A 23,336-nucleotide genomic window follows, 5' to 3' on the forward strand; every position below is an offset into this window, starting at 1 on the left:
GTTGTGTTGCCAATCATTGCTCAGTATGTTGCCATTCGTTGCTCAGTGTGTTTCCGTTTGTTGCTCAGTGTATTCCCGTTTGTTGCTCAGTGTGTTCCCGTTTGTTGCTCAGTGTGTTCCCGTTTCTTGGTCAGCGTGTTCTCGTTTGTTGGTCAGTGTGTTCCCCGTCGTTGCTCGTTGTGTTGCCAATCATTGATCAGTGTGTTGCCATTCATTGCTCAGTGTGTTCCCGTTTGTTGGTCAGTGTGTTCCCGTTTGTTTCTCAGTGTGTTCCCTGTCGTTGCTCGTTGTGTTGCCAATCATTGCTCAGTGTGTTCCCATTTGTTGCTCAGTGTGTTCCCATTTGTTGCTCAGTGTTCCCATTTGTTGCTCAGTGTTCCCATTTGTTGCTCAGTGTTCCCATTTGTTGCTCAGTGTTCCCATTTGTTGCTGTGTGTTCCCATTTGTTGCTGTGTGTTCCCATTTGTTGCTGTGTGTTCCCATTTGCTGCTCAGTGTGTTCCCATTTGTTGCTGTGTGTTCCCATTTGCTGCTCAGTGTGTTCCCAGTCGTTTCTCAGTGTGTCCCCGTTTGTTGGTCAGTGTGTCCCCGTTTGTTGGTCAGTGTGTCCCCGTTTGTTGGTCAGTGTGTCCCCGTTTGTTGGTCAGTGTGTCCCCGTTTGTTGGTCAGTGTGTCCCCGTTTGTTGGTCAGTGTGTCCCCGTTTGTTGGTCAGTGTGTTCCCGTTTGTTGGTCAGTGTGTTCCCGTTTGTTGGTCAGTGTGTTCCCGTTTGTTGGTCAGTGTGTTCCCGTTTGTTTCTCAGTGTGTTCCCCGTCGTTGCTCGTTGTGTTGCCAATCATTGATCGTTGTGTTGCCAATCGTTGCTCAGTGTGTTCCCAGTTGTTGCTGGGTGTGTTCCCAGTTGTTGCTGGGTGTGTTCCCAGTTGTTGCTGGGTGTGTTCCCAGTTGTTGCTGGGTGTGTTCCCAGTTGTTGCTGGGTGTGTTCCCAGTTGTTGCTGGGCGTGTTCCCAGTTGTTGCTGGGCGTGTTCCCAGTTGTTGCTGGGCGTGTTCCCAGTTGTTGCTGGGCGTGTTCCCAGTTGTTGCTGGGCGTGTTCCCAGTTGTTGCTGGGCGTGTTCCCAGTTGTTGCTCCGTGTGTTCCCAGTTGTTGCTCCGTGTGTTCCCAGTTGTTGCTCCGTGTGTTCCCAGTTGTTGCTCCGTGTGTTCCCAGTTGTTGCTCCCTGTGTTCCCAGTTGTTGCTCCCTGTGTTCCCAGTTGTTGCTCCCTGTGTTCCCAGTTGTTGCTCATTTTGTTCCCAATTCTAGCTCATTTCGTTCCCAATTCTAGCTCAGTGTGTTCCCATTCTCGGTGTGTTGCCATTCATTGCTCAGTGTGTCCCATTCGTTGCTCAGTGCGTTGCCATTCATTGCTCAGTGTGTTCCAATCCATTCCTTGGTCTGTTCCCATTCATTGCTCAGTGTGTTCCAATCCATTCCTTGGTCTGTTCCCATTCGTTGCTCAGCGTGTTCCCATTCGTTGCTCAGCGTGTTCTCACTTATTACTCCTGTATGTGGGCCCTTACTTCCTTTCATTGCTTAGTATGTTCCCATTCATTGCTAAGTGTGTTCTCATTCACTGTTCTATGTTCTTATTCATGGCTCTCTCCCTCTTCCATAGCTCAGTGCGTTCTCATTCATTGTTTGATGTCTTCCCATTCATTGCTCAGTGTCTTCCCATTCATTGCTCAGTGTCTTCCCATTCATTGCTCAGTGTCTTCCCATTCATTGCTCAGTGTCTTCCCCTTATTGCTCAAGGTGTTCCCATTCTTTGACCAGTATGTTTCCATTCTTTGCCCATTATGTTCCCATTTTCTGCCCAGTCTGTTCCCATTCTTTGTCCAACGTGTACCTATTCATTGCACACATAAGAACATAATAAGAACATAAGAAATAGGAGCAGGAGTAGGCCATCTAGCCCCTAGAGCCAGCTCCGCCATTCAATAAGATCATGGCTGATCTGTTGTGGCTCAGTTCCACCTTCCCACCCTCTCCCCATAACCCTTAATCCCCTTGCCTATTAAAAACCCATCAACCCGCGTCTTAAATATATTTAGCGAGGCAGCCTCCACCACTTCAACGGGCAGAGAATTCCAGAGATTCACCACCCTTTGAGTGAAGAAGTTCCTCCTCAACTCTGTTCTAAACCACCCCCCCTTTATCTTGAGGCTGTGCCCTTTAGTCCTACTGTCCTTTCTGAGCGGGAAGAGCCTCTCCAGCTCTATCCTATCCATCCCATTCATCATCTTATATGTCTCAATGAGATCTCCCCTCATTCTTCTAAACTCTAATGAGTACAAGCCTAGTTTATTCAGCCTCTCCTCATAGTTCAACCCCCTCAACTCTGGTATCAGCCTAGTAAACCCCCTCTGCACTCCCTCCAAGGCCAAAATATCCTTGCGTAAGTGCGGCGACCAAAACTGCACACAGTACTCCAGCTACGGCCTCACCAGTGCCCTGTACAGTTGCAGCAAGACCTCCCTACTTTTGTATACACTATGTTCCCATTCATTATTCAGTATGTTCCCTTTCATTTCTCATCGTGTTCCCTTTCGATTCTCAGTGTTTTCCCTCTCATCACACAGTGTGTTACCATTCGTTGCTCAGTATGTTCCCTTTCACTTCTCAGTGTGTTCCCATTCATTCCTCAGTGTGTTGTCATTCATTACATGATATTCTTATTGAGGAGTCCCTGCTTCCTATCATTGCTCAGTGTGTTTCCATGCATTGCTCAATGTGTTCTCATTCATTCCTAAGTGTGTTCTCATTTGTTGTTCTATGTTCTTATTCATGGCTCTCTGTTTCCTTTCATGGCTCAGTGTGTTCTCATTCATTGCTTAATGTGTTCCCATTCATTGCTCAGCGTGTTCCCATTCATTGCTTTGTGTTTTCCCATTCATTGCTCAGTGTGTTCCCATTCGTTGCTCAATGTGTTCCCATTCATTGCTCAATGTGTTCCCATTCATTGCTCAGCGTGTTCCCATTCGTTGCTTTGTGTTTTCCCATTCATTGCTCAGCGTGTTCCCATTCGTTGCTTTGTGTTTTCCCATTCGTTGCTCAGTGTGTTCCCATTCGTTGCTCAGTGTGTTCCCATTCGTTGCTCAGTTGTTCCCATTCGTTGCTCAGTGTGTTCCCATTCGTTGCTCAGTGTGTTCCCATTCGTTGCTCAGTGTGTTCCCATTCGTTGCTCAGTGTGTTCCCATTCGTTGCTCAGTGTGTTCCCATTCGTTGCTCAGTGTGTTCCCATTCGTTGCTCAGTGTGTTCCCATTCGTTGCTCAGTGTGTTCCCATTCGTTGCTCAGTGTGTTCCCATTCGTTGCTCAGTGTGTTCCCATTCGTTGCTCAGCGTGTTCCCAGTTGCTGCTCAGCGTGTTCCCAGTTGCTGCTCAGCGTGCTCCCCTTATTGCTCAGTGTATTCCCCTTGTTGCTCAATGTGTTACCCTTATTGCTCGGTGTGTTCCCCTTATTGCTCGGTGTGTTCCCCTTGTTACTCAGTGTGTTCCCCTTGTTACTCAGTGTGTTCCCCTTGTTACTCAGTGTGTTCCCCTTGTTACTCAGTGTGTTCCCCTTGTTACTCAGTGTGTTCCCCTTGTTACTCAGTGTGTTCCCCTTGTTACTCAGTGTGTTCCCCTTGTTACTCAGTGTGTTCCCCTTGTTACTCAGTGTGTTCCCCTTGTTACTCAGTGTGTTCCCCTTGTTACTCAGTGTGTTCCCTTTATTTGCCCAGTTAGTTTCCATTCTTTGTCCAGTATGTACCCATTCATTGCAGTGTGGTCCCACTCATTGCTCAGTATGCTCTCTTGCATTTCTCAGTGTGTCCCCTTTCGCTTCTCAGTGTTTTCCCCCTCACTGCTCATTGTGTTCTCATTCATTGCTCAGTGTTTCCATTCATGGCCCAGTATGTTCCCATTCGTTGCTGAATGTGTTCCCATGCATTGCTCAATATGTTCTCTTTCATTGCTCAGCGTGTTCCCATTCATTGCCAAGGCATTCCCATTCATTGCTGCGTGTGATCCCTTTCATTGCTCAGTGTCTTCTCATTCATTACTTGATGTTCTTATTTAGGGGTCCCTGCTTCCTTTCATTGCTCAGTGTGTCCCCATTCATTACTAAGTGTGTTCTCATTCATTGTTCTGTGTTCTTACTGATGGCTCTCTGCTTCCTTTCATATCTCAGTGTGTGCTCATTCTATGTTTAATATGTTCCTGTTCGTTGCTCAGTGTGTTCCCGTTCGTTGCTCAGTGTGTTCCCATTCATTGCTCAGTGTGTTCCCATTCATTGCTCAGTGTGTTCCCGTTCGCTGCTCAGTGTGTTCCCGTTCGCTGCTCAGTGTGTATCCATTCACTCCTCAGTGTGTTCTCAGTCATTACTCAACTGTTTTCTCTATGACTGCTCAGTTTTCATCCAACATTTCTTACTACTCACATGCATTTTTACTCCATTTATAATCATTTCTGAGTGGGTTCCTGTTCATTGTTCAGTGTATTCTAACCCACCGCTCAGTGTATTCTAACCCATTGCTCAGTGTGTTCTCATTCATCGCTCAGTGTGGTCGTATTCATTGTTCAGTGTGTTCTTATTCAGCACTGTAGGAAGTGTCTTCCTAAACATAGTTCAGTGATGGCCATAATTTGCTGTGTGTTCCCATTCATTGCTGTGTGTTCCCATTCGTTGGTCAGTGAGTTATCATTTATTGCTCAGTGAGTTCCAATTCATTGCTCTATTTCCTGATTTTGCACTATGTTCCATTAATTCGTAAGGGTGTCCCATTCATTTCCAGTGTTCTCATTACTTGCAAAGTGCATTCCTATTCATTCTTTAGTCTTCTGTTCGCTGCTCAATTATTTCCTATGTGTGTTCTTATTTGTTACTCAGTGCATTCTAATTTATGCTTCAGTGCGTTCCCAGCCATTGCTCAGTGTGTTCCCAGTCGTTGCTCAGTGTGTTGCCAGTCGTTGCTCAGTGTGTTGCCAGTCGTAGCATATTGCACTCCCTTACATTGCTCAGTGTGCTACCATTCACTTCTCATTGTGTTCTCATTCATTGTTCAGTTTTCACACACCATACCTCACTGCTCACATGCATTTTTACTTCATTTCTATTCATTTCTCAGTATGCTCCTGTTCATTGTTCAATATGTTCTCAACCCTTGCTCAGTATGTTCTCATCCATCACTCAGTGTGATCCCATTCATTGCACTCTGGATTCCCATTCGTTGCTCAGTTTGTTCCCAACCATTGCTCAGTGTGTTCCCATTCATTGTTCAGTCCTTTTCCACTCTTTGCTCAATGTGCTCTAATTCACTGTTTATTGTGTTCCCATTCATTGCTCGGTGTTTTTGCATTTTTTGCTCAGTGTGTTTCAATTGTTTCCCAAGTGTGTTCCTATTTGTTGCTCAGTGTGGCCTCATTTATGCCTGTGTGTTCCCATCCACTACACAGTGTGTTCCCATCCACTACGCAGTGTGTTCCCATTCGTTGCATTGTGTGTTCCCATTAATTGCCAATGCGGTCCCATTCATGCCACGGTGTGTTCTCATTCTAGGCACGGTGCATTCCCATTTGTTGCACGGTAGGCTCCCATTCATTGCATGGCGTATTCCCAGTCATTGCTCAGTGTATTCCCAGTAGTCGCTCAATGTTTTCCCAGCAGTCGCTCAATGTTTTCCCATTCATTGCACAGTGTGTTCCCATTCACTATTCAGTCCGTTTGCAACCTTTGATCAGTGTGCTCTAATTCACTGTTTATTATGTTCCCATTCATTGCTCAATGTGTTTTTGCATTCATTGCTCGGTGTGTTTCAATTGTTTCCTAAGTGTGTTCCTATTTCTTGCTCAGTGTGGCCTCATTTATGCTTCAGTGTGTTCCCACTCGTTGCACCGTGTGTTTGCACTCGTTGCGCCGTTTTCCCACGTAGTGCACCGTGTGTTCCCACTCGTTGTGCTGTGTGTTCCCACTCGTTGTGCTGTGTGTTCCCACTCGTTGTGCTGTGTGTTCCCACTCGTTGTGCTGTGTGTTCCCACTCGTTGTGCTGTGTGTTCCCACTCGTTGTGCTGTGTGTTCCCACTCGTTGTGCTGTGTGTTCCCACTCGTTGTGCTGTGTGTTCCCACTCGTTGTGCTGTGTGTTCCCACTCGTTGCTCGGCGTGTTGCCACTCGTTGCTCGGCGTGTTCCCACTCGTTGCTCGGCGTGTTGCCACTCGTTGCTCGGCGTGTTGCCACTCGTTGCTCGGCGTGTTGCCATTCATTGCTCGGCGTGTTCTCAATCATTGCAGTTGTCCCCTATCATGTCTCAGCAGTCACAATATTTTTTACTGGATTTCTCTTCATTTCTCAGTGTGTCCCTATTCATTGTTCAGTCTGTTCTTCTTCATTGCTCAATCTTTTTCCATTCATTGTTCAATGTGTTCTCATTCATTGCTCCGTTTGCTTACATTCATTTGCAGCATGTTCCCAATCATTGATCCATTGTGCTCATTCAATGCTCAATGTTTTCTCATTCAGAGCTCAGTGTTATCTCATGCAGTGCTAAGTGTGTTCTCATTCATTGCTCAGTCTATCACCATTCATTGACCTCATTCGTTGCTCAGTGTGTTCCCATTCACAGCTCTATCTATATCCTTTCATTGCACTGTGTTCTATTAATTCGTAAGCTGATCTGATTCATTGTTCAGTGCATTCTCATTTATTGTCCAGATTGTTCCCAATCATTGTTCAATGAGCTCACTTTCTTTGCTCAGTGTGTTCCCATTCATTGCTCAGTGTGTTCACTTTCATTGCTTAGCGTGTTCCCATTCGTTGCTCAGCGTGTTCCCATTCGTTGCTCAGCGTGTTCCCATTCGTTGCTCAGCGTGTTCCCATTCGTTGCTCAGCGTGTTCCCTTTCGTTGCTCAGCGTGTTCCCTTTCGTTGCTCAGCGTGTTCCCATTCGTTGCTCAGCGTGTTCCCATTCGTTGCTCAGCGTGTTCCCATTCGTTGCTCAGCGTGTTCCCTTTCGTTGCTCAGCGTGTTCCCTTTCGTTGCTCAGCGTGCTCCCATTCGTTGCTCAGTGTGCTCCCATTTGTGACTCATGTCTTCCCATTCATTGCTCAGCATGTTCCCTTTCCTTGCCTAATGCATTTCCATTCATTGCTCAGCGTGTTATCATTCTTTGCTCATGTGCCCAGGTTTGTTGCCCAGTGTGTTATCACTCATTTCTTCGTGTTCTCATTTGTTACTCTGTGCTTTAGAATCAATTGGTCAATGTGTTCTCCTTAAGCACTGTGTTCTCCATCGTTGCTCAGTCTAAATCCACTCTTTGCTCAGTGTGTTTTATTTCTCTGCTCAGTGTGAGTTCTCATTCATTTCTCTTTGTGTTCCCATTTATTATCCTGTGCTCCCAATCATTGTTTAGTGTGTTCCCATCCATTGAACAGTTTTCCCATTCTTTGCTCAGTGTGTTCTAATTCACTATTTATTGTGTTCCCATTCATTGCTCAGCATTTTTGCATTCATTGCTCGATGTGTTTCAATTGTTTCTAAGCGTGTTCCTATTTGTTGCACAGCGTGTTGCCATACATTGCTCCTTGGGTGCTCAGCCATTGTGTTGTATTCCCATTTATTGCTCAGTGAGTTTCCATTCATTGCTTGGTGTTACCATTCCTTGCTCAATGTGTTCTCAATCATTGCTGTTTTTCCCTATCATGTCTGTGTTCACAATATTTTTACTGCACTTCTCAGTGTGTCCCTAGTCATTGTTCAGTCTGTCCTACTTTATTGCTCATTTTTTTTCCATTCGTTGTTCAATGTGTTCTCATTCATTGCTCAATTTGCTCACACTCATTGCACAGTGTGTTCCCATTCATTGATCCATTGTGCTCATTCAAGTGTGTTCTCATTCAGTGCTCACTGTGTTCCCATTCATTGCTCACTGTGTTCCCATTCAGTGAACAGAGCGCTCACATTCATTGACATTCTGTTCCCTGTCATTGCTCAATGAGTTCTCATTCAATGCTCAGTCTATTATCATTCATTGTTCCTGTTCATTGCTCAGTGTGTTGCCATTTGTTGCTCAGTGCATTCCCATTGTCTATTTGCGTTTGTTGCACTTTGTAAGGCTATTCTGATTCATTGCTCAGTGCATTTTCATTTATTGTTTAGTGTGATCCCAATCATTATTTATTGTGTTCACTTTCCTTGCTCAGCATGTTCCCATTCATTGCTGAATGTGTTCCCATGCATTGTAAGTAGTCTCAAAACACCAGGCTAGGCCAACAGGTTTATTTGGTAGCATGAGCTTTCGGATCACTGCTGCTTCATCAGGTTCCCATTCATTGCTCACTGTGTTCCCATTCCCTGCTCACTGTGTTCCCATTCATTGCATATTGTGTTCCCATTCATTGCTCAATGTGTTCCCATTCACTGCTCAGCATGTTTCCATTCACTGTTCAGTGTGTTTCCATTCATTGCTTAGCGTGTTCCCATTCATTACTCAGTGTCTTCCCATTCATTGCTCACCATGTTCCTATTTGTTGCACAGTGTGTTCCTGTTCATTGCAGTGTGTTCCCATTCATTGCACAATGTGTTCCCATTCGCTGCACAGTGTGTTCCTGTTCGCTGCACAGTGTGTTCCCATTCATTCCTTACTGTGTTTTCATTCCAATGCTCACTACATTCCAATCCATTGCTTGTTTTGTTCTCATTCCTTTCTTTCATTTATGGGATGCGGATGTCACTTGCTGGGCCAGCATTTATTGTCCATCCCCAATTGCCCCTTGAGAAGGTGGCATTGAGCTGCTTTCCTGACATGCTGCAGTCCATGTGGTGTGGGTATACCCACAGTGCTTTTAGGGAGGGAGTTCCAGGAATTTGACCCAGCGGCCATGGAGGAATGGCGATTTCGTTCCAATTCAACACGGTGAGTGGCTTATCCAGGATCTTCCACATGGTGGTGTCCCATATATCTGCTGCCTTTTTCCCTCTAGGTGGTAGTGGAAATGAGTTTGGAACTTGCTGTCTAAAGAGCCATGTGAGTTCCTGCAGTGCATCTTGTAGAATACATACACTGCTATCACTGTGCATTGAGGTGGCGGGAATTATTGTTTGTAGAAGGGATGCCAATCAAGCAGCCTGCTTTCTCATGGATGGTATCAAGCCTCTTGAGTGTTCTTGGAGCTGTACCCATCCTGGCAGGGGAACAATATTCAGTCACTTTCCTGACTTATGTTTTCTCCGTGGTAGACAGGCTTTGAGGGGTCAGGAGGTGAGTTACTTGCCACAGGATTGCTCACCTCAGACCTGTTCTTTTAGCTCTACCATTTATATGGCTAGTCCAGTTAAGTTTCTGGTCAGTGATAATCCTCCAGGATGTTGATAGAGGGGATTCAATGATGGTGATGCCACTGAATGTCAAAAGGCGATAGTTAGATTCTCTCTCGTTGGGATGGTTAATGACTGGCACTTGTGTGGTATAAATATTACTTCCCAATTGTCAGCCCAAACATGGATATTATCTAGGTCTTGTTGCGTTTAGACTAGGACTGCTTCAGAATCTGAGTAGTTGCAAATAGTACTGAATGTTGTGCAGTCAATTAGCGATAATCTGCTCTTACCTTGTGATGGATGAAGCAGCTGAAGAAGTAGCCTAGGGTACTCTCTTGAGGAACTCCTGCAGTGATGTCCTGTAGCTGATGTCCTGTAGATTGACCTCCCACCACCACAACTATCTCTCTTTGTGCTACGTATGGCTCCAACCAACAGAGAGGTTTTCCCATGATTTCCATTAACTCCAGTTTTGCTCAAGCTCTTTGATACCACGCTTGGTCAAGTGCTGTTTTGATGTCAAGGACAGTCTCTCTCCCCTCACCTCTGGCGTTCAGCTCTTTAGTCCATGTTTGAACCAAGGCTGTAATGTGATCAGGAGCTGAATGGCCCTGATGGCACCCACAGTGAACACATTGAGCAGGTTATTGTTGAGTAAGTGCCGTTTGATAGTGCTGCTGATGACCCCTTCCATCACATTACTGATGATGGGAATTTGGAGTAGAAGTAAGCAAATTCAAATGTAGAGCCTGCTCTGCCATTCAGACAGATTATGGCTGATCTCTCCCTGATGTCAAATCCACCTTCCACCTGTTCTCCTTATCCCTCCACCACAATATGGGGCAGCAAGTTCCACAAATTCACCACCCTCTGCAAGAAATAGTTCCTCCTCATCTGTGTTAGATCTACTGCCTTGCAACCTGTAGCTGTGACTTTCTCATTCTAGATTGTCCCTTAAAGGGAAACATTTGGTCTACATTTACTTAATCAATCTCTTTTAAAATTTAATATTCCTCAATCAGGCCCCCTTTCGCCCTTCTAATCCCCAGTGAGTATAAGCTCAAACTGTTTAATGTCTCCTCATGCATCAACACTTTCATTCCCAGAATCAATCTGATGAACATCCACTGAATTGCCTTCAATGCCACTACATCCTTCCTCAAATAAGGAGACCAAAACTGGACAAAATGCTCCAGATGTAGTCTCAGCAACAACCTATACAACTGCAACAATACTCCTCTCTTATGCTACAGTCCCTTTGCAATAAACAGCAACATCCCATTTGCCTTTTTTATTATATGCTGCACCTACGTACCAACTTTCTTTAATTCATGAACTTAGACATTCAGGTCCCACTGCCTGGATGTATTTTGAATCTGCTTTCCATTTAGGTAATAATTTGCCTTTCAATTTTTTTGCCAAAGTGGATAACCTCTCACTTAGTTGCTTGAAACTCCATCTACCAGATTTTGGCCCATCCTCCTAGCCTGTTTATTTCTGACTGTAGAATCTTTATATCCTCTTCACTGCCTGCTTTCCTACCTATTTTAGTATCAACCGCAAATTTTGCTGTGCTGCACTCTGTCCCTGCTTGCAGATCATTTATATAGATGGTACACAGATGAGGATCGAGGACTGACCCCTGTGGCACCCCGCTAGTTACACTTTGCCAGCCAAAGAAGGACACGTTTATCCCGACCCTCTGCTTTGTGTCAGTCAGCCAATCCTCAATACAGTCCAGTACTCTACCCCAAATTGCCTGCAATCTCTCTTTTGGATGATAGAGTAGATGGATGAGTCAGTAATTGGCCTTCTTGGAGTAGTACTGCTTTTGTGTACAGGTCATCCCTAGGACGTTTTCCACATTGCTGGTTAGATGACATTGCTGTAGGTGTAATGGAACAGTTTGGCCAGGACCGTGACAAGTTCTGAAGCAGAAGACTTTGGTACTATGGCCATTATATTGTCAGGGCCCATAGCTTTTCATTATTCAGTGCCTTCAGTCAATTTCAAGATACTAGGTGAGATTAACCAAATTAACTCATGACTGTCATTGCTCAGTGTGTTCCCATTCATTGTTCATTGTATTCCCATTCATCGCTCAGTGTAGCATAAAATCGCAACAGTGCAGAAAGAGGCCATTTGGCCCTTGAGTCTGCACAGACTCTTCGACAGAGCATTTTACCCGGGCCAACCCCCTTGCCATATCCCTGCAACTCTACATATTTACCTTGCCAATCCTCCTAATAAATAAGTATTGATTGCTCCGTCTGCTCCCATTCATTGCTCAGTGTGTTCCCAGTCGTTGCTCAGTGTGTTCCCAGTCGTTGCTCAGTGTGTTCCCAGTCGTTGCTCAGTGTGTTCCCAGTCGTTGCCCAGCGTGTTATCACTCATTGATCTGTGCTTTAGAATTGATTGGTCAGTGTGTTTCCCTTCATTAATCAGTGGGTTCTCCAGCATTGCTGAGTCTATTTCCATTCTTTGCTCAATGTGTTTCAGTTCTGTGTTCAGTGAGTTCGCATTCATTTCTCTGTGTTCCCATTTATTGTTTTGTGTTCCCACTCATTGATTACAAACTGTTCACTTGTTGCTCAATATGCTCGTTCGTTGCTCAGTGTCTTATCAATCATTGGCAATGGGTTCTTGTTCATTGCTCAGTGTGTTCCCAGTCAGTGCCGAGCGTGTTCCCAGTCAGTGCCGAGCGTGTTCCCAGTCAGTGCCGAGCGTGTTCCCAGTCAGTGCCGAGCGTGTTCCCAGTCAGTGCCGAGCGTGTTCCCAGTCAGTGCCGAGCGTGTTCCCAGACAGTGCCGAGCGTGTTCCCAGTCAGTGCCGAGCGTGTTCCCAGTCAGTGCCGAGCGTGTTCCCAGTCAGTGCCGAGCGTGTTCCCAGTCAGTGCCGAGCGTGTTCCCAGACAGTGCCGAGCGTGTTCCCATTCATTGCTCAGTGTGTTGCTGTTCATTCCCCAGTGTATTCCCATTCATTGATGAAATTGTTCCCAGTCATTGTCAAGTGTGTTCCCATCCGTTGCCAAGTGTGTTTCCGTTCATTTCTCAGTGTGTTCCCATTCGTTGCCAAGTGTGTTTCCGTTCATTTCTCAGTGTGTTCCCATTCGTTGCCAAATGTGTTTCCATTCGTTGCTCAGTGTGTTCCTGTTCATTGCTCAGCGTGTTTCCGTTCATTGCTCAGCGTGTTTCCGTTCATTGCTCAGCGTGTTTCCGTTCATTGCTCAGCGTGTTTCCGTTCATTGCTCAGCGTGTTTCCGTTCATTGCTCAGCGTGTTTCCATTCATTGCTCAGCGTGTTTCCGTTCATTGCTCAGCGTGTTCCCGTTCGTTGCCAAGTGTGTTTCCGTTCATTGCTCAGTGTGTTCCCGTTCGTTGCTCAGTGTGTTCCCATTCGTTGCTCAGTGTGTTCCCATTCGTTGCTCAGTGTGTTCCCATTCGTTGCTCAGTGTGTTCCCATTCGTTGCTCAGTGTGATCCCATTCGTTGCTCAGTGTGTTCCCATTCATTGATCTGTGATCTCATTAATTGCCCCAGTGCTTTAGAATCGATTGGTCAGTGTGTTTCCCTTTATTAATCAGTGGGTTCTCCATCATTGCTCAGTCTATTTCCATTCTTTGCTCAGCGTGTTTCAGTTCTGTGTTCAGTGCATTCACATTCATTTCTGTGTTCCCATTTATTGTTCCCTGTGTTCCCACCCAATGCTCAGCACGTTCTCACTGATTACAAACTGTTTTCACTTATTGTTCAGTATGCTCTGTTGTTTGCTCAGTGTCAGATCAATCATTGGCAGTGGGTTCTTGTTCATTGCCCAGTGTGTTCCCATTCATTGCTGAGTGCGTTCCCAGTCATTGCTGATTGTGTTCCCAATCGTTGCTCAGTGTGTTCCCGTCCATCGCTCAGTGTCTTCCCGTTCATTGCTCAGTGTGTTCCCATCCGTCGCTCAGTGTGTTCCCATCCATTGCAGCATTCTCTCAATATGGTACAGTAGTGCCCAGCTAGATTATATGCCCAAATATCTGCTGAGTTATTTAAACCCATGCACTTCGCCTCAAACCTGACAGTTACCTTGTGTGCCAAGGCTGATGTCTTAACTACTGTCATCTGGTTTTAAAAAGTGGTCAGATGATGACATGAGTTCTATCTCTTTGATTGTACCATTTGTTTGTCATTAAAGGGATACCCCCTGTCTCAGGAGTAGCAGGACTCCGCCAGGGACCTGAACGGAATCTCAATGGCTTCCACGGTTGCATTCACGATGTGCGAATCAATAATGAGCTGCAGGACTTCAGGAGCTTGCCACAAATGCCTCTTGGTGTCTCTCCAGGGTGCAGGTCCTGCAACATTTGCAAACATGGCATGTGCCGCTCCGTCGATCACTCCAGTATTACATGCGACTGCCATATTGGCTGGACAGGGCCTCTGTGTGATCAGGAAACCCATGATCTCTGTACCAATAACAAGTAAGTAGGTTTTATGGGTCTTGTGCAACTGTGCAAAGAGGCAACATTTTGTGTGGGAATTAAATACTGATGTGTAACACAATGATTTGGATTAATTCCCCATTAAAGTAGGGAAGGCATCTGCTGATCTGCTTGTTTCCCAGGCTTCAGTTCAAGTTATGTTCAAGTTTTTTTTATTTTATAAATCGCACTTTCTACCTTTGGCCGACAGATGACGATATTACAGCAATTTCTTTTAACAAGCAAGTCGACAGACAACAGCGCCATCTGCTGTGGGCAGATTCCTGCCCTCTTCAACAGGAAAGGCATAAGTCATGAGAGAGAATCTTCTCTTTGCCAGGCCAAAGAGCCTTAGCATGCTCAATCTTTCCTGATGTTTGTAGCCTCTCAACTTTGGAAACAGTCTGGTAAATCCTTTCTGCACTGTCTGATTAATCTGCAGTTCCTCAACATCTTTGTTGTAGTACCAACAATTTGCATTTATGTAGCACCTTTAATGTTGTGAAATAAGCCAAAGCATTAGATAGGGGGATTATCAAACAAAATTCAACTCAATACAGCCAGCCACCAAAATCTTGGTCATAGTGTCTTAAATAAGGAAAGAGAGCAAGAAAAGCAGGGAGTTAAGGGAGAGAAATCTCAAGCTAAAGGCACGGCTGCCAGTGGACATCGAGGAGCTGATAACCCAGGGGATTGGAGGAGAATTCAGAAATAACCATCCACACGCTGCTCATGGTGATCTGTGTTTAATAGATTAACATTGCCCTTCTGCTTTTGTACCCTAGTCTTTGAGAATATAAAGCAGTTTGAAACCTTTAGGACCATATGAACTTCTGTTGCCACTTTCAGAGATTTATAAGTTCACATATCCACTGCGCTGCTCTTACCCTCACTTGGTGTTATTTTATTAAGGAATTCATCAAGTTTGGCTGAACATGACTTTTTTTAAATTATACCCTTCAGCTCTGGATGTTTGTTATTCAAATCAAGGATTCTAGCATCCTTCCTACTTTTGATATTAAGCTAACTGATTGTTTCACTGGAATGTTCAATACAATCCATATACCAGATACTGACCGACTAATAATTGAGAATCGCCAATACGTATGTTTAATGCCAGTTCAGTAACAAACAGTTTTAGTTAGATATGAGAATGCTGTCAGATATTTTTGCAGGGTCCTGGCTTTCCTATGGTGACTTTCCTTCTATCCCCTTCCAGATGTGTTCATGGGACATGTGTAGTATCTGACTCCACATACCGCTGTGTGTGCAAGGAAGGTTACGTTGGCAGGCTGTGTGACAATTGCCAGAATCTGAGGTGTGTCCACGGCCGCTGTAAGATCTCTGGGCAGGGGGAGCCGTACTGTGAGTGTGATACCAACTTTACAGGAGAAACCTGCCAAACAGGTAAGCAAAGAAAATGGTCTTGAATCTTAAAGCTGGCTCACCTTGGCTGGAAGCTTGTGGAGGCAGTGGAGAGATTTGAACTCTGGCTGGAGTGTCAGCAAGACCACAGTGTGACCCTTTCTCAGAAGTCCTGCTTCATCTTGTGCCAATCAGGGACTTGACAGGCCAGAGGCTGGCCAACTCTTATTCTGAGGCTTGGATCTTTTCTGTACTCAGCAGTGTCACAAGTAAGACTGCTGCTGGTATTTCACTCATCCGAAGCCTTCGATTTAAGAGGGACCCAGGGATGGGTGAGTTCTAGTGAGAAAGGAAAATTGTGGAGTGCTGGTAGAGATCAGCAGTAAGGACATGGCTCTCAAAGGATACCCCTTCCCTACACCAAGTTTCTCTATCTAAAATTGAGTGCCTTACAACAAGCGCCACCCTACCCATATCACACTCCCCAGGAGCCTGACCTGTTTGATTATCACACTGCCTGCGTGGTGAACTTCCCAGCCACCACTGGGTTAACATTGGCAGCAGTGGAATGAGGCATTAATTGTCCACTTAGGATTGTCCACACATTGGTGGTGCAGTGGAAAAACAGCCTATAGGCCTTAATCAGGATGGAGGTGGGAAGAAGGAAGGGTCCCCGCCCTCTCACCTGATTAAGTGCTCCCCTTTGACCAAACACACCATGGGAAAGTTCATGGGATTTTCTCTCTTTTCTGGTGAATTGGCTTGAGCCCCATTTTGTGTTAAAGCCAGCTTCTTATTACTAATATTTGCAAAACAACAACAAACATATATCCCAAAATCTCATGTCGTTTACCATTACTTGACTGACTAGACTGTAAACTGGCTCAGTAATTAAGGAAAGTAAGTCTAGTATTTGGTAGGACATTAGTCTCTGTGAAGAGCTTCAATGAAGGGGAGGACTCAGCCTATAATCCACATACAGCCTTCAAGTATGATAGCACATTGAGAGTGCAGGGTCAGTAATTGTCAGGGGAGGCGATGGCTTAGTGGTGTTACTGCTAGAATATTAATCCAGAAACTCAGCTAATGTTCTGAGGACCCGGGTTCGAATCCCACCATGACAGATGGTGGAATTTAAATTCAATAAAAATAAATCTGGAATTAAGAATCTACTGATGACCATGAAACCATTGTCAATTGTCGGAAAAACCCATCTGGTTCACTAATTTCCTTCAGGGAAGGAAATCTGCTTTCTGCCATAGTTCTGGTCTACATGTGACTCCAGAGCCACAGCAATGTGATTGACTCTCAACTGCCCTCACACAACTAGGGATGGACAATAAATGCTGGCCCTGCCAGCACCCCCATATCCAGTTCTTTGTGACCTTATCTGACTTTGCAGACAGACAATATTCTAGAAATATTATCCAGATAAAAATGCACTTGCCAATCATTGTAATTTGTCCAGATCCCTTAAATGTATCAAAGTACAATATTGGCAAGACTGAAACCAGAACTGACAGATATAACTATAGGAAAGACTGAACAATCTTAGGCTCTTTCTGCAGGAAAGCGAAGGCTGTGACAAACTCTTTAAAATTATAAACGGGTTCTGATGGGGTAATATAGAGAAGATGTTTCCACTTGCAGGCAATACCAGAAAATACCTAGAAAAAGGGTGATATGTGAGTAATAAATTAAGGAAATATTTATTAATGAAGGAATGTTTAAAACGGCCTTTCAAATGTTAAAAGATTGCAGGGGTTCCACTAACACCAAACGCTGGCTAGTTTTCCTGTGATCGTATAGTGTGGTGTGGTACAGTCTCGCAGACAGCCAAAGTGAGAGTCACTTCCCTGCCACCACTATTCCAACTGCACTCCACCCCATCCTGTGCCCTGACACTTCACTGTGGGAGTTAAATTTAAATGCCAGCTTCATCCACCAGTGTGCTCAGAAAAACTTTCTTGTTTCTGGCATTGTTAAGGTTCACATGGCATATATTTGGTAAATGGTGCCTGTTGCCAATTCTGCTCAAAGAAATTGAGGTAAGGCTCTGGAGAGAGGCTCCTGAAGAATTTTATGACTCATCCTTCTAAGTTAGGCCGGGGGACTGCTGTACGTTGATGGGTAAACTCTGATCTGCTGCTTTGATTATGAAGTCTAAAATGTCTAACATGAGCAGGGGAATTCTTTACTGCCACAGCTGGAACAGAGATTGTTGTGAGCTGCACATCCAATTCGAGATGTTGCCATGACCAAAGCCACTATATAAAAAGTTAATAGAGCTGGAACAAACTACCTGACAAAAATGTGCAAACAGTGACAGTAGGAGAAAACTCACTGGTCTATCCAACCGACCCGGCCAACTGCATTGTCTAATTCATCATGACATACACATTCCTCATCCCACATCTGAAAATCTGGGAATCTCCTGGTGGAGGGAAGAAACCAGAGAAAAAAAAAGGATAAAAATCTGGAAAATTCCTCTCCCATCCCCTAGATGATTGCAGCTATCCAGGAGACCTCTCTGGCCTTGATGATTCTGGTATTCACCTGTTCTGTATGAGGTGAACAAAAGAACTAGGAGTAAGCAAGTCAAGCCTACTCCACCATTCAATATGATCATGGCTAATCTCATCTTGGCTTCATCTCCACCTACCTACTTGCTCCCCCTAACCCTTCATTCCATTCTGCTACTGATTAAAACCTCACATGTCTCCTCCTTAAATTTATTTGGTGTTCCAGCACCCACTGCACTCTGGGATAGAGAATTCCTATTCATTTCTGTTTTAAATCTGCCACCCCTTAGCCTAAAACTATGGCCTCTTGTTCGAGAGTATCTAACAAAGGGAAACATCCACTCTACAGCTTGATCTTACCAGCATGGCTGCCCGAGGCTCTTAAAATCACGCCCAATCTGCAACCCTCACCCATCCCGATTTTGGGGCGGCAGTGCTAGTAAAATCAGGGCCTTCGTCTACCCTGTCAATCTCCTTTAACATGTTATATATCTCAGTTAGATCTCTGTCCATTGAGAATGAATTCAGAAAATTAGCAGTCAATGCCAAAGCCATTTCCACAGAACCAGTATTTTATGGGAAAAGAACCACTCTTAACCTAGTTCTTACCTTGAGATTGTGATCCCACATCCTCACTAATCTACTTGTTTGAAGCAGAACAGTTACACAAACAATCTAGCTACAGACTTCTCTCTTTTGTGTTGCAGAGCTCCTCTGTCAGAAAGAAATGGTCCGGGAGGTCTACCGCAAACAGCAAGGATATGCCTCATGCCAGACCACAGTTAAAGTCCCTCGATTGGAATGCAAGGGGAGTTGTGGCAACGGAGAGTGCTGTGTGCCACTGCGTAGCAAGCGACGGAAATACGCCTTCCAGTGTACGGACGGCTCCTCGTTTGTGGAAGATGTAGAGCGAGTTGTTGACTGCGGCTGTGGGAATTGCTCCTTGTAGGGACCCGAGGCAGGAAGTGAAGGCTTAACAACAGCATGCACCTGCAACAACTATTGGACCCTTTAACTCTCATAGTGGACCAAAAGAAATGGAAATATATTGTAAGATAACAAATAGAACCTATTTTTATTATTAAAAAAGGACTATTTTCTTCAGTTATTACTAAATATATCACCTCCCTGGGTATGTATATCATACTGTGTTCCCTTTGCAAGATTTTTTTAACCATTTTATTAATCTAACAAAGGAATTCTGGGAAAGCTTTCTCAATTGGTTGTTGTGAAAGTATTTGAAGGGCCTGTTACATTGACTATCAAAGGCAAATTTCCCACTTAAGATGTTCTGAACTTATGAAGAAGTTGAAACCCTGGCAACATCTGAAATATCAAGAGGACCATCACCAAAAACCAGTTGACTCTTGGGTTTACTGTAGCAACTGTTACCTGTTCTGGTCGCTGCGTTGAAGTACCAAATGGACTGATCCGCTTTTGTCATACGATTAACACAGTGTAATCAGTACCCTCCAGATATCTAATAACTAGCTGGCCTGGATTTTGCAGTTGTAATGATGGTTAAATTGTTGGCATTCACCAACATTACTACTCTGAAACTGACAACAGCTGACAACATCCATGCTTGTGCAGTTAAATAAGGACATCCAGAAGTTGTTGTCAGTGATTCTATGCTTCTCCATAGGTGACTGTATTGACTTTCCCACAGACTGCATTACTTAAAAATGATTGAACTGATGCAAACTTCCACTTTTACACTATTAGTCTTACTGTAAAAACCCTTTAAAAAGTTCCAACCTTTGAGGTGTAACTCAATTATTAACTGCTTTTTAAAGTTCACAATTACTGCTAAACAACCTCCCTGTCCCCGAAAAACAGATTTTTCATTTGTGACCATCAAATTTCACCATTATGATAAAAGTTAGACATTTTTAAAAAATTTTTAGGAGTTTATGATATTTCAGCTTCCACCTTGATCCTGTGTGTATGTCCCAAACTTTATGTTCTGCAAAATAATATTAAAAATGAAGCATAATCAGTGCTTTTAAATTCCTGATTTGCTGTCTGTGAGAATTCTTCATTGTGATTGGCTTTTTATCCTGCATGATTATATCACTGTTCACAATTATATCTCTGTTGCTGGAGATTCTCCTGAATTGGTGCCATAATTAACTTAATCCTCCACACTATAGAGATCACTCGATCTTTAGAGACAGCTTTTTTTCAAGGTGAGTAACAAGTACTGTTTCTTTGCTGTTAATTGCAAAATCCAAGCCAATGTTAACAATAACAGTGTAAAATACATGGTAGATATCCAATAATACGAATACAGTGTAGAACATGCTATAGATATCCAATAATATGCACAGTGTAAAACAGATTATAGATAGCCAATAATACACACACACACACACACACACACACACACACACACACACACACACACCGTAAAGCACACAACAAATACCCAACTGTAGGCACAGTGTAGAGGACATTGAAGATACCCAATAACATGTACACAGTGTAGAGCACATTGTAGATACCTAGTAATGTTGAAGATCGGGTACAGATTCCCAGTAACCACCCAAAGCCTTAGCAGAATGTAAAATATGATAAAGGCACCCAATTCCATGCCAGTAACATGAATGCTGAACAGCATATTGTAGATACACAATACATTGTATTGATACAATGTGGAGTGCACTTCTGGTACCTCTGTATAGCATAGAGTACAGTGCAGATTTGTAAGTGCTTCTGCAGTTCCCAGACTGCTGGGTTCAGTATCTTACTTGGTCTTACAACACTAAAGTTTATGCTAAAAATCTCCAGAGATTCAAAGCAGAACAGATCAGGAAATAAGGAACATAAACTCAAAGAGGGTTGCATCAGAACATTGGCTGCAGTTTGCATATTGTGTTGAGGACTATCTTTGTGCAAGTTCAAACACCACCTGAGAAGTGCTGCTAATTCTCCCAATACTACTTAATCAACAGCTTTTCATCTCTGACGTGCATGATTAAATGTCTAGACCTCAAGACTCCTGTCACAGTTCACAGGTGGTCTTCAAGCAGATGGTATTACTCTTTTATCCAAGTGTTACCAGACATTAGATCAGACTGCTAAGGAAATGCTGATAATACTCTTAATTTTGAAGCACATACTACAGAAGGAGATTACACAACATCCACACTGAAGTTGGGTTTGAATTCCTCAACTCTACACACTGAAGCAACATAAAACTGGACTACATTGTGTGATGTCTGAGCTATTTATTGATTGTCTGTCTCCCGTTGCCCTCCCTGAAGGTGTCTGATATCTCAAATGTCTCCCATGTGCCCATACTTCTTCCTATTAATCTACTCTTGAGGATTTGACATTTAAGTTTTCAGGAGATGAAGATTTATTGTTTGTCCTGTATTATTTGGCTGTTTGAGCCAATGATTTAGAAAATGTTGGACCTAAATATATAAGAGGGAAAGGTGCACACCAAGAAGTACATCAAACAATTAGGCTTTGTGCAATAAAAGACTAATTTGTAAGAAGGAAGAAGGATTAAAGAGGACGGAATACTTTTTCCATTTCACCATATATTTTTGATTTTTTACAGGATTCCTGTTCATACACAGCCTTCCATTAAATGGAAGAACAAACTAGAGTTCTCCATGTCTGGTTGCAGTGGTGGTACATGATTAGTCAATAGAGAGACCATTACTTTCAGGGCCCGAAGCTCTCTGTCAATTGATCACCATTAACATAAGGCACCACAATCTTCCTATGGTCGATTGCTGTTCACGTAGAGCTTCACCTGTCATGGAGTACTGCATGTGTGGAACTGTGGATTTCTCCACTCCCCTCTTAATAATGATAAATAAACTTCAGGGAGCAAGCAAAGGACTGCTATGTTGACCTAACAATCCAATCAATACCTGCAGCACTTAACATAGTGCCTTACATTTAGCCCATTATCTGTAGTATTTACCCAAAATACCTAACAATTGTTCCATTTTTGCTGCATTGACCTAAGTGCCTTCCCATCAACTCAAAGCCTTATATCTTAACCTGAAGGTCTTCTAGGAACCCAATGCCTTATACTTTAGCCTAAAGGTCTTCCAGTTCACCCAACGCCTTATACCTTAAATTGGCTGTCTTGCAATCTATCAAATGTTTCTCCCTTAACCCGAAGAATTTATAGTCAACCTAACACCTATTAAGGGCACTACAATCAACTCAATGCCTTACGTATTAACTTGAGGACCTTACAGTCAACTGAGTCCTAAAAATTAACCTGTAGGTCATACAGTTAATCCAATGCCTCATACATTACTTTGAAGGCCTTACAGTTTACCCAATGCCTTACATATTAACCTAAAGACTGCCAAATCAGTAAAATGTTAACCTGAGTACTTTTGTGCAAAGCGGTCAGAATAATCTATGGTTCATTGTATACTCATTCTGTAGCACTGAAGGATAGTGTACTAATCAGAGGGAACCCAACGTCTATTGCATTAAACTGATTGCCAATTGGATTAGCAGTGAATCCTTTACATGTCAATCCAGTACTTGCAGCTACTCATCATGATTGGCAAATCTGTGTGAAAGGATCTAAAAGTTCAATGGCACATAATAAATCCACACCTTTCCATCATTTTCACAAGAATTTTTTGTGAAAGTTTTCACAAGCTTACACACCAAAGGGAAATGAGGTAGGGTTTGGCACATATTTCTTAATGGCTGTCAAGCATCAAAATGTTTACAACCTTCATACATAATAGCGTCCATTCTATACTTTATATGGAAGTCTAGATAAAATGTGTTGCAAAAAGATGAAAGCGCAACTATAATAGATAGAAAACAACTCCAGTTTTCTTGGACTTTGACCCCGATGTACTATCTGTGTGCAGTAACCTACAAAGGCAGCCTGCCACAGCAGTGTTACTGCAGGAAGTCTCACAGGAAATCCCGACTCCAATTCCCTCTCTTTGATAAGATGTACAAGGAAATAAGCCTCTGAGCAGTTTACAACTTACAGGTGCTTACCCCTTTATTCCTTGTTTTACAAAAATATGTACATTTTAATGTTATATATTTTGTGAAATGCTATGTCTTGTACAAAATAATAAATTGAAAGTGATTGCACCAAAACAATGGACGTAAAATCATTTCATTTTGGTTTAGGTCAACTTTAAGTTGGAAAAATTTGAAGGTTGAGTATAATCCTTATCAATTTAAACTGTACTCATTCCATATTAAGTATGAAATGTACCCACAATGAGCTTATACTGGTTCAGTCGTTATTCTGCATTAAGTATCAACATTTTGCTACTGAGCTGGGGGTTGGGACAGCACAGTGGCAGTGCTGCCTCACAGCGCCAGGGATCCAGGTTCAATTTTGGCTTCGGGTCATTGTCTGTGTAGAGTTTGCACATTCTCCCCATGTCTGCGTGGGTTTCCTCCGGGTGCTCTGGTTTCCTCCCATAGTCCAAAGATGTGTGTGTGTTAGGTTGATTAACCATGCTAAATTGACCCTAATGTTAGATTAATAGGATTAATATGTGGGGTTACAGGAATAGGACCAGAGTGGGATTGTGTTGGTGCAGACTCAATGGGCCAAAGGGCTTGTTCTGAAACGTAGGGATTCTATTCTATGATTATATTAATACTGAAGAACACTGTATACAATTGACCTCACAGTGA

General features: G+C 43.6%; 1 protein-coding gene across 1 annotated transcript in view; it reads left to right on the forward strand.

Annotated features, from left to right (window-relative positions):
• Positions 1–22,770, forward strand: part of LOC145351942 (slit homolog 3 protein-like) — a 623,540-nt gene extending 600,770 nt beyond the window's left edge. The window contains exons 34-36 of the mRNA XM_080201750.1: positions 13,509–13,794; positions 15,014–15,201; positions 18,389–22,770. Coding sequence (XP_080057876.1) covers positions 13,509–13,794; positions 15,014–15,201; positions 18,389–18,630 — 716 coding nt within the window. The 3' untranslated portion in view covers positions 18,631–22,770. The remainder of the gene's footprint in view (positions 1–13,508; positions 13,795–15,013; positions 15,202–18,388) is intronic.
• Positions 22,771–23,336: the final 566 nt, after the last annotated feature.

The sequence above is a fragment of the Carcharhinus amblyrhynchos genome, chromosome 13 (assembly GCF_965287045.1).
Source record: "Carcharhinus amblyrhynchos chromosome 13, sCarAmb.v2.hapA, whole genome shotgun sequence".
Lineage (NCBI taxonomy): Eukaryota > Metazoa > Chordata > Chondrichthyes > Carcharhiniformes > Carcharhinidae > Carcharhinus > Carcharhinus amblyrhynchos.